The 11,987-nt window shown below is 38.2% G+C and overlaps 1 protein-coding gene across 7 annotated transcripts in view; it reads right to left on the bottom strand.

Annotated features, from left to right (window-relative positions):
* Positions 1-2,915: 2,915 nt before the first annotated feature.
* Positions 2,916-11,987, bottom strand: part of SLC7A2 (solute carrier family 7 member 2) — a 58,928-nt gene continuing 49,856 nt past the window's right edge. For all 7 annotated transcript variants that reach the window (XM_065837014.2, XM_071807549.1, XM_071807546.1 and 4 more), the window contains 4 exons: positions 10,477-10,682; positions 10,006-10,172; positions 8,920-9,028; positions 2,916-8,326 (listed from right to left, as the gene is read on the bottom strand). In XM_065837014.2, the coding sequence (XP_065693086.2) occupies positions 8,139-8,326; positions 8,920-9,028; positions 10,006-10,172; positions 10,477-10,682 (670 nt within the window). In that variant the 3' untranslated portion in view covers positions 2,916-8,138. The remainder of the gene's footprint in view (positions 8,327-8,919; positions 9,029-10,005; positions 10,173-10,476; positions 10,683-11,987) is intronic.

Here is an 11,987-nt window from a genome sequence, read left to right as displayed (position 1 = left end):
GCCGGGGCTGCCTGCCCTGGGCTCCGCGCCTGGGAGGCTGCTCAGGGGCCGCTGCTGCCGCCACTCGCGTTCCCTCGCTGGGGCAGGAGGGACCGCTGCGCCCACAGGCGGGTCCTGTGGAGGCAACTCGCCGCGGGCCGACCCTGCCTGTCAGAGCACCTGCTGCCGCGCTTCACCGCTCGCATGGTGAAGGCTTCAGCCCCTGGGCTCCAGCCTCAACCTTTCCCTCTGCGGTCAGGGCTCTGGCTCCCTCTCCGCAGCTCCTCGGTTGAGGACGGTGACAGGGTCGCCCCGGCCATCGCTGGTCCAGCACACTCCCCAGAAATCCACGTTCAGACCAGGAACAGAGCTAGCTGCATCCCCAACAATCCCAACCTCAGGAACACCTGTTGAAGTTTACTGCTTGAATTAGCTTGTCAGCGACAGCTGTCCTTTGCCTTATCTCGCTTTGTGCAGGTGCAAGCTCTTGGTTGTCTTTGGTAGCCAGATCTGAAGAGAGGAGCAGAGAGTGTGAGCTGTACAGGTGATTAGATAGATATATAGACAGACAGATGGATGATGTCAGGCACGCATCAGTGTTGGCCTAGGACAGCAAAAGCACATCTTTAAGTCAACTATTGCTTTCATTCCAGCCTGCCACAGCAAGTAGATTCCCAAAAGCCTGCTCAGGAAAAGCTACCTCACAGAGGAAAAATAGAGGCAGTATCTGTGTGTTGCTACTTGGGGCTCCATGTTCCATGACAGGCTTCATGTGTGACTGGTGCCCGTGTGAAGCACATTGAGAAGGTGCAGGTATCTCTTCACTGCTAAGAGATGAACATGGGAAACTTGATGTTCTCTGCGTGTATGTTTGTGGCCACACATCTGTCAAAAGCCATTTCCTTGGAGGAGAGGGGAGGGGAAAATATGACTGGAGTGGCCACAAAGGTAGATAGCAGGGCACGGTGAAGACACTGAACTGGGAAAAGGAAAAATAATGGCTGTCACAGGTAGACCCCATTGTAGACAGGACCACAGTTCAGTGTGAATCAGGATAAATGGGGAATGGCATCCCTGGCCACAGCTCCAGGAACGGAGTAGATGTGAGAACAAAGCACTTACAGATCTTAAAGGAAGTCTAGGTTTCGTCTGCATCCATTAAATATATATATATATATATATATATATATATATATATAAGGGATATACCTAACATTCCCTTGCCCACATAAGTGGCACATGCAGAATTCAGAGACCTGCATGCCTGAGCCTGGTCCAAGACTGCACCCTGGGGTATCTGATTAGCGGTGAGGCTGCCAGTAAGGCCCTGGTGTGGAGTAAGATGATGAAATTTTATCACCTTTTTTCATTCTACAGCCCTGTCACAATTCTGCCTAGAACTTCCAAGGGGCTTTATGCAATGACCTGAGTGTACGTTAGCATGTCCTAAAAGTTTTGCCCATTACCTCTAACAGATTTTGTTGCTACAGGGTATGTTAAAAGTCTAAGATTATTTCCCCTTTAAACAGTTAGAATACCACCAAGTATTATGTTCTGAAAAGGTTGTCAGTCTTTGTTTTAAAGGAAATGAGTGTCGGAGATAACTCAGAAAATATGTGTAATATAAACTACAAATTTGCACTGGAAATACTCACAGCCCCTCCTGATGAAGCATGTTGTTTGAAAACTGCCAGTTGCAATTCTTATGGGCCTTCCTAGGTCAAATTTCCCCTTTCATACACAAGGTAGGTCAATGACCTAATGGTGACTGAGCTCCAAATATTAGTATATTTTGGAAAATATTGTAATAGCACTTGGAAATAACACCCAAAATGCATTAATTTTAAGACATATTGAAGATGAGGTATAACTTTTTCCTATATAGATATACAACAAGGAAAGAGATTTTATGAATTTTAAGCTTCCTAGTTTTAAAGAGATACTAATGAAGAGCTAGTTACATTTATAGTCACCAGAAGAGCTAATGTAAACCTAAATGCAATGACCGCAGTTCTCCACATACTTAAATACATCTTTTCAGGCCGACGGTTTAAATGTGGTATTTGCAGGATGACTCTTGTCCTCGTTTAAACCAGTGCCCACATTCCCACTGCTTCATGGCACCAAGACTTTTAAGATCAGTCTTAGTAAATCTCTATGTACAATAAGGTGATTATGAACGATTTGAAAACTTCATAAGGAATTACATAAAAGAGTTGCAGTATACATCAGGAAAAAACCCAAAATAATAGAGTCATAGCTGCTCTTAGGTCTGTGAACAAAGATGACTACTCAAATGTCTTTAAACAGTGCCAAATGATAAGCCTGGCCTGGAAGTGTGGCTCCCAGTGCCAAGGCTGTCAGTCTCCATTGCCCAGACTCATGCTTTTGTTCTCCTGCTCTACCCACAGTACTATTCAAAGATGAGGAAGTTTTTTTTGTTTGTTTGTTTGTTTTTTTCCCCAAAAAGGGAAAAAGAAGATAACAGTGAGTTTATCCATCCCACTATGTGGCTGGATGCTGCCAGGCCAAGGCTTGGTGCATCAGAAGGTTGAAGACCATGAACGCTGAGGGCTACTCCCTCCCTCTGGAAATCAAACCTAACATCATCTCTGGTTTGGCACTGTGAGACTAAATGCACAAATTGAAGGGCATTATTCTCTGTCAGTGAATTCTCAAGTGTTTGTAAGCAAGTATGAAACAAAAGCTGCTACTATCCCCATCTCCCGACCACTGGAAAAATAAAAGATTTAAACATAAAAATGGGTGTTTTTTCCTCTCTATAAAATCCATATGAGCTATCATGTTATTTATTTTAAATGAGTAATGATTGCTATAATGTCATGACATTAGATATCTGATATGCTAATGGTTATTAAGCCATTACAGTATTTTAGTGTTTACTAAAACTATAGTGGTGTTTAAAGTTATAGCTGTTGTATGAAGTACATAAAAGTGAGATTCGGCTTTATTTAAAAATACAGAACAAATGCACAATTGTTATCCTGTAAAGTACATTTTACAGTAAATGAAGAGCAATGTAATTTCCATCAGAATCTGGAACTAATGTAACTAAAAATATCGCTGCTTACAATTCTATTGTAAAAGTGAAAAAAGCACCATATTCTTAAATATAAGCATTTTTTACATTCATAAAAATTCAAGACTTTTCATTTTGGTAGAGCAGTTCAAGGAAATACAAATTTGTGGTTTAAATTGCAACATAGTTTACCTATCTACATTTTAAATGCTCAGCAGCATATAATACAGAAATAATCACTACAATGTACATATGAACAAAAGGAAAAGTTAAAATGGATATGAACAATAATGTTTCTTAAAATGATGCACACATAACTCTTTTTAAAGATTTGTAACATGTCTTCCATGCTTTATTTTCTGGTTACACAATAGAAAAAAGCCATCCTGAACATTCAGATCGTTTTATCCTTTGTCCCGATTCCAGCTAAACTTCTGCTGGTGAAGCTGGAGTTTACCCAGCACAAGGCTCAATAAAAACATACAAAGACAAAAGAATTTGTCCAATGGACAATAAAAATAATTATATATATATACACAGTTCTTTGTAATGCATGTCTATGCACAGAAATCCTTTGACTTAGCTAATGTTAAGGAGCTTGATTTCTAAAATTAAATGGAAAACAGATCAGGAGATGGTAAAGGCATTATATTCAGGTTTGGAAATGTCCAACTATTAAAAATGCAGAGGTCCTCAAAACATATAGCAGGAAAAAAAAAAACAAAACTAAAAGCACAAATACAACTGAATACTAAAAGTTCAATCAAATACAAAGATCCTACACTATGTGAAATACCAACTGCTCTTTCTGTAAAATATGTATTTGCCTAACACTGAATAATCCCAGCGCTTTCAATGAGCGTACTGCAATTTCTATAAAATTCCTGGGAACTCTAGGAAGAATTAGGGCCCAAGAGCATTATAAGGTGCTTTTATTTTCTTTTTCTTTTTTTTATGAAATGAAGTAACACATGCCAGCCATCAAGTGAATTTAATTCCTACTTTACAAAATGCATCTCCATGTCAAAGGCATCACACCTGATTAAAACAATTGCACAGTCCCACACAGACAGCCTGCACTGTCACTGGTTTCACCCAGGCTGTTCAGCTCTCAGTATCTCAGGATGCCTATGGCACACCTGATATTGGGACTTATCCAAAAAATCAACGGAAACAGTGTGCCTTTTGTTTCTTAAAAATTTTTGAGGAAACATGGCTAGACTTGTACATTTAACATCTAATAAAATACAGAATATATATTTAAACTTTACCAAGTCTATGCCTCTAAATTAATTGTATCATTTGAAATTTCTGGGTGGCAGAGTTAGATTCTAAAGTAAGTACATAAGTAAACATATATCACTACTTTTGCCATTTACTAGTGAAAATTCTCTAACATCAGGTAATATAAATAGCTTTAACACATTGTAACATACACATAATATGACATTTCAGAAATCTAACCAGCACTTGTACAGGTAAAAACATACTATTGTTAACAGAACAGTTTTGTCCAGCAGACAATGAAATCTAAGATGCCTCATAAAATTTCCTGTTGCAGAATTAGGACTGGAATACCACAAGAAGATCACTTTAGTTAACATAAATTATACAGAAATGTTATCTCTTATCCCTCAGAACAAAAAGATTTATTTGTTCTCCCTTAAATATGCTTCGGTTTACTTTCTTAAAATCCAACTAGGTACGCATAATTCCTCTATCTAAAGGCACGTCCAGAATGTAATGACAAGAATACATGTTTTGGGGGATTTTTCTCCACAAAGGAAGAAAAAAACCAATAAGCTATCTCCAATAAAAGATATTTTGTATTGACACATACCATTATTATTTGCACAGAACAATTTACAATATCAACAACTATGTTAAAAAATAACAACAATTTAATTCCACTGGACTTGTGCTTTCAGCTGCTCCCTTGGCAAATACAGACACACAGCAAACCCAGAACAAAACCAGGATTTGTTCCATACATGGCACGCAGGTAACGACTAGCGTGGCTGTCCTTCAAGTGGCCTGCTCCTGCAAAGTCCCACTAAAGCACCTGGAATTTTAAGACTGCATATAAAAATACACACCCAAATTACCACAAATGTCTTACTTCTGGCTTGTGGTGTTCTTCCTCAGCCACTGACTAATAATGACTTTAACTATACACACATATAAATAAGCTTTGCACATTTGAAACAACCAAGAATACCCAATGACTTTCATTTAATTACATTTTATATCTCATTAGTTAAGTGGATAGTTCCCTGTGCTGCGGCTGCTCCCATCTCCCTTAGCAACACTTGTACAGGCACATTCTTTTCTTTTTATATAATTGATTTCTATAACAAAGGGGAGAAATATTAATACAAATAAAAGGGGAAACTGTCAATACACAAAGTGCTGACACATCCATTAGGTAAATAAGCTGGAATATTTATTTCCTCTATCCCCAGAAGCCTTAGCTAGCACCTGCTTTAGTCAGAAACTTAGTATATTGACAGTATCCCTTCAAAGGAAAATTCCAGTGCAAGTATAGAAATTATCTCAATCAGTACATCAAAAGCACTATATGGTAATGTCAGAAAGATGCAAACACATAGACAGGTGTGCACACATACATTTTATATGATGGCCTTGGGAGGGAATGGCATCTTCCTTGCACATCACAGAATAGCAGGACTTCGCGTCGTGGGGGCCTGGCTCGCCTGCTCTGCAGCATCAGCAACCATAGAAAAAAATGTCACTGCTTCCCACACACCAAGATGTGTAAGGACTTTTAACAGAGCTGTGTTTCACTGTAGGCTTGTAAAGATGTGATGCAAAAGCTTTGTCTGAGCACTGCTGACTTGCTCCCACAGCAATGGCATTTTTTGCAGCTGAGGATTTAAGAGTACTGGGCAAGACAGATTAAGAATGTCCTCTGAAAGTATAACCACTGAAGAAGCCATGCTGTTGACAGAGTTGCAGCTGATCAGGAAAAGCATTAGCTTCTCCATTTGAAATCCATGTGGGATTAAAAACAACATAACATACATTCATTTACTCAGTTTTCTGGTTACTTACACGTAAAACCTTTGTTTTGACATATCTAAGAGTTACTATATTGTATTCCTTTCAAAAGCCTGGAAAGTCTTAAATTTCTAGTATTTCAAACAAGAACATGTAGTTCTTTTTTTCATTATTGGCATAAAAATGGGCTTCAGTGGAGAAGTACAATTAAAATAGGAGATCCAACCGACATGGACATTCACTGGACAGAGGTATTGAAAATTATCAGTAGGTCTAGCAACTGCCCTGAGAATTCCTATCCATTCCTATCGACCAAATATTTACTTAGTATAGCATCTACTTGTATTAGTCTAATATGAGATTTGAGTCTTTCTTTAATGGCATTTGTAAAACAATGATGAATTGTGGAAAAAAGTGGCTATAACATGAACAATTTTGGATGGATTCAGATATATTAAAAAATGGTATCCTATTGCCACCTACAGTATAGTTTTTCCTCATCCTCTGTCTCATCCATTTCTAAGGACCACCAATCATTAGAACAACGGTCCCTAAATGCAGTTGCATTTAGAGGCTGTATAGGCTTGAACTTCCGTTAAGAGGTAGGTGCTACACCTATTTCATGCCTCAGATTTTCAGATAGCTTCTCCTAATTCTGAGTAGCCAGTAGAGGACACTGGTGCACCAGCACACGCCTGTCCTCCCGCTGCGGCTGGCACTGCAGGACCCTCTCCTCCCAGTTCAAACCGGGAAGAAAGGATCAGGCTGGAAACCTCAGAACTGCTCCACGGTGGAGTATCAGCCCATTGCAGGGTTCTCTGTTGAGAAGCACTTCTCCTGCCCTTCAACATTTAGGCACACTTCTCTCTTACAACAGTGGAAGTCATTTTAAGATTAAAAAGCATGTATTTATTGCTGTGAAAAAGAACAGGAGACAGAAGCAGCTTAACTAGTCTCTTTTTTTTTTTTTTTGGTGAAATTCTAGTCATTTTAAGGTGCTTTTCGCTGTCAACTAACATAGCGACATAGCTTTCACTGTGCTCAGCTCTCACAGGATTTAAAGTTTTTATATGATACCTACCAGCAGAGATTAATACCAGTAATTAGTACTGGCAACAGATTGCAACTCTCCATGACAAAGTCCAAGACAGTTCTTACTTTAGGGAAGTTATTTTTAAAATCCTGGCCCTTCGTATACGAATGTCCCTGTCAATACTGCGACCTACAGATTAGTTGGAGTCTCCTTCTCTGAAAACATTCAAAACCCGCCTGGACACATTCCTGTGCGATCTGCTATAGGTGAACCTGCTTCAGCAGGCGAGTTGGACTAGATGATCTCCAGAGGTCCCTTCCAACCCCAACCATTCTGTGATTCTGTTATTATTTCCCAGATGCTTTTGCAGAAAACAGCATAGCTCTTCTTGGAAGTATTATTTTACACACACGGTATCTCTAAAAGGAAAGGAATTCACATAAGCAGAAATCTTGAATACTATTTAGAGGAACTAAGAGCCTTTGAAGTATCTTCACTGTTTGAGTTCTCCATGACTGCAGATTGGTAAGGGTAAGCAATTATTTCTTTTTATATAAATGCACGATGCTCTACTTTTTGCAAAGTATCAGATCTGTACAATTACCATTTGTTTTGCAAATACTTTCCAGGCCTATCTGCAATTTAACTCCTGTGAGAGTTACTTCTGTAGAAAAAAGAGAGCTATTAGATTGTGACCAAAACTTGCAACAGAGGTAAGGAGAAGGTAAAAAAGGCACTTGTGTTCACAACGCAGTGTCAAATGTTCAGAAATTTTTGCAGGCTGTTGTAAAATTCTTCATATTCTGTGACTGGCAGTGATTTTGGATGACAGTTCAAACAATGCACCCAAAATTTTTGCTTGCCAAAAGGTACTCCTCATTTGTTTTTTAATTTAAGTATTAATCTCCATGCTGTCAGGTCTGCAATGATGAAGATGGATTAGCAGCTTGTCCAAAACATCAGCCAGGCCTTGTAGTAAACACTTGCAATAGGCAGAAAGCTTTTGAAATTTCAGTCTGCAAGTAAAATGTCAATTTAAGGTTTAAAAGACTTGCATGCTTGTATAGACTAACATTCACTTGTCCTCTCACGTGCAAGAAACTGATCACTTTCATTTGCATTTTCAGGTTCATCCACTTCTTCCACAGGGTCCTTTTCTTGCAACCCACTATTTTCTGAACAAGAATCATCATCTCCATCACTATGATGACCTTCAAGACTGTGTCTGATGCCATAAGCAAAGTAAATGAGGAAGCCTTGTGAAAGGAAAGAAGAGTTAATAGGGTTTTCAGGCATGCAGTGCATTGAAAAGTAGCTAGATATTACTCTCTGGCTGAACATATTTTCCCAAAAAAGTTTCTTCTTCAGGTATCTGAATTAAAGGTCGTGCTTCAGGTCTTCCTGTTTTTATGGAAAGTGCAGGCACTAGATTACGGTGCATCACTGCTGTGTAAATGAATGCTCTAACAGGTCATGGAAACTACTATCTCTGATTTATGTCTGGATGGAATTAATGCGATTTTCTATATCTTAAAGGAGAATGAGCGATGTACTGGGAAGAACACTGCTACAAAGCAGTCTCTGCAAAATTGTAGCTATATTTATTAGGAAAAAAATGTGGCTTAGTCGAATTAGTCCTATAACTTCGATTCTTCCGATTACCGCAAACTGTATTTACAGTTTTGGCTGCATATATATACCCCTTCTGAGGCATACTCTTGTTTTGATCAGAAATACCAGCTGACTTATTAAAACACAGACATTTATTCAGATATTTAAAGCACGATAAGAAATGTTCTGAGATTCAGTCCTAACATAAGAGGTGATTGAAATGAACAGAAGTACCTACCAAGTCCCATCCAGAAGCTGAATCTGATCCAGGTGTCTCCACTTAATTGCACCATCAAGTAAATATTTACCAGAATACTTAATGATGGCAAAAATGGCAATAGTGGAACCTAAAAGGAAATATTTGTCTGTAGCATTAAATGTAATTTCTTGCATGTCACACTTGAGTTATACAACAAACTAGAGGCGACACATTTATTCGCTAACAACAATAGGAAAATTTTCTTCTTGAAATACAGTGGAATTTTCTTTGTCACTGGGTTTAACCACTGTTTTCTATGTATCTTAAACTTTTAACACAAATGATTTTTAAAATACATTATCTAAGGCTGTGCACAGAATCTTTCCAGTTTGTGCTTAACATATACTAATGAATTCCTGAATCTACAGCTGAAAAATATTATTTGTATATTTTTATATATCACTTGTTTATGAACTGCCCCTGCAGTTCCACCAGATTCCTTGACCTTCAACAGTATTACCTCCATTATTGCCATTAAATACTCTATTAAACAAATGATCTTAAAACATAAGTGAAAGCTCAAAATGAAAGTCTTTTTATACTCTGTGAGGTCCAAGCTGTACTGTGATCCAAACCACTGCACACAACACTGACAAGTGACTCCACACGAATCCATTTCTGAATGATTTTCTGGTTTCTAAGTGCTTAAATTGAGGTTTAAAATTACATGGGTGTCAGCAATGTGTACTTTGTGGATGTGACTAAAAGAATACCTAGATCTACGTTGCCAGATCCACTAGTTGTAATAGCAGCTGCCCACACCATCAGTGGTACAGCCATTTTCTGCAGCCATGCTCCTAACGCATGTCACACATTCAGTCTGTGGGCAATGAAACCCTTTCTTGAGTCCTGAGAAGACCTGAACTGGAATTCACATGCCAATGATGCAGCTGTGAGCGTCTGCTACGCTTCCTTTCACCAAAAACCCTGCAACAGTGGCAGTGCAATAACGAAAGAACGCCTGAAAAAGGACCATCTCTCTCTCCCTCTGCCCCACTCCCACTTGTCCAAATCCGTCCAAATCCTTCCAAACCTTTCATTAGATAATAACATAAAGTTATTCACCATAAAGGCCACTTTCTGCTGGTTTTGAGGCTGCCTTTGGATGAGGAGAAGAGTAACTATGAAGGATGCCACCAACACAGCAAGAAGGCCGATGCTCCAGGGCTCCAAGTTAGCAATGAAATGAATCCCATATGTAGTGAGGACACTCAAGCAACAAACCAAGAAAGCTGTGTGAAAAAAAAAAAAAAAGATGGGGAGGTCACTTAATCTCTGCATTGAAGAGGAAGTGACTTTTTAAGAAGAATGATAGCAAGTCTTCAGTATGAAATGTTATCATGAAAATGGTTAATTACAAGAAAATATAGTAGACTACAAGTTAGATCCATCAAGACGTATAAAAGCATTCTGCAGAATGATACATTAATTATGAGTGAAAGAAGGCAGCTTATCACAGGATTTTTAATTTTGTCTTTGCTAAAATTCCATTATTTATGTTAATACATTATATCAGTTTGGACAGCTGATACTTACCTAATAGACTCACTAAAAAGTTAACAGTAGTTGCAGTCTGCTCTGTAGGGAAACTGGATGGATTAATCAGGGCCTGAAGACTGAAGTGATTCTCTTGTATCATATTTATCTGTGACTGACTTACTGCAGATTCCCTTTCAGATGCAGCCAAAGCTGCTTTTTCTGGAGAATATTTTGGTTGCTCGTAGGTTAAATTGGGTTGGTACCTATGCATAAAAAACCCAGCATAATAAAAAAGTAAAGGTTACTTTGGGATTTGAAGCAATATGACTCTAGGAAAGTATTTAAATACTAAGTTCTTTGCAGTAGAGATTTAGAATTTCCCAATTTATAACCACACTGCAACATCATATATTGTGAGTCACTATACATATAAACAAACAATGCAACTCACTGTTTTGCTGAGTTTAGGGATTTTTGGGGCAGCTTTTTAAGCTGTTACTGCACCAGTGGGTCAGATAAATGACCAGTCTTGTATAAAAAAAGGGGACTGTATCTGGTGGTCAATGGCAGGGAAAGGGTAGGGGAGCTTTTCAGCAGTGGCAAGTTCATTCTGACTTGCTTCCCATACTGTAAGAGACCTCCTCACTGGCATAAACTGACATTTTGCATCTGCTTCATTAGAATTTAAGTCTATTTTTTAAATTCATATGTTAACTAAGTTACTATGGGATAAAATAATCTTCTCTTTTGAAGTGTAAATTATGGCAAATGGAATTGGAGCTGAATTTAAGCTGTTACACTTTTCAAAGTTAATTACTTAGCCTTAAGTAACTTTTAAGTTAAAAAGAGTAATACCTAATAATGTGAGCTCTGGCTACCAATATATCAATATTATTCAGTAGCTATAAAAACAGAACAGATACCAGAGTTTTACTGACAAGTATTTATAATCTCATTGAGAGATAATATTTGCACTCTCTTCTAGGGCTACCACACATTGAAACTCTTGTTTGGTCTTACATTTCTAACCATGCTAATACAAAGCAATTATGTGAACTAGTTCATCCTGTGACCTCCCTAGAACACTTACATCTTTCACATACATCTCTACTATGTAACAGGCCAGATGTACAACATAGATTATGTTTATATCAAAATATCATTCACCGAGTTTTGGACACAAGCTTGCTTCTAATACCTTTGGGACTAATGCTTGGACCAGTACATCTTCTGGAACATAAAAGGTGTCTAGATTTCACATGAGGCTTTGACTTGACTAACGGCTATACTGGTATGACAATGTATCAGTGTTTTCTTTGATGGATCACTGCTTCTTAGTAATTGCTTATATGTGTACAGCTATTTTTAAAACATTTAGCTATGTAGCAAGAAAATACACTGTAAATGTCACTTCTGATTATATACTGACCAATGCAAAATAAACCAAAATAGAATACAAAGGATGTTTTTGACTCACCATTCTGGTTTAGCTAAAATTGAGTTAATTTTCTTCATGCAGTTACAATGTTTTCTTTTTGTAGCTAGCATGGTCTTTTGGTTTGGATTTA

The sequence above is a fragment of the Patagioenas fasciata genome, chromosome 4, assembly GCF_037038585.1.
Source record: "Patagioenas fasciata isolate bPatFas1 chromosome 4, bPatFas1.hap1, whole genome shotgun sequence".
Taxonomy (NCBI): Eukaryota; Metazoa; Chordata; class Aves; order Columbiformes; family Columbidae; genus Patagioenas; species Patagioenas fasciata.
Note: the sequence above shows the minus strand (reverse complement) of the source record. Positions and strands in the feature narration are given on the sequence as shown.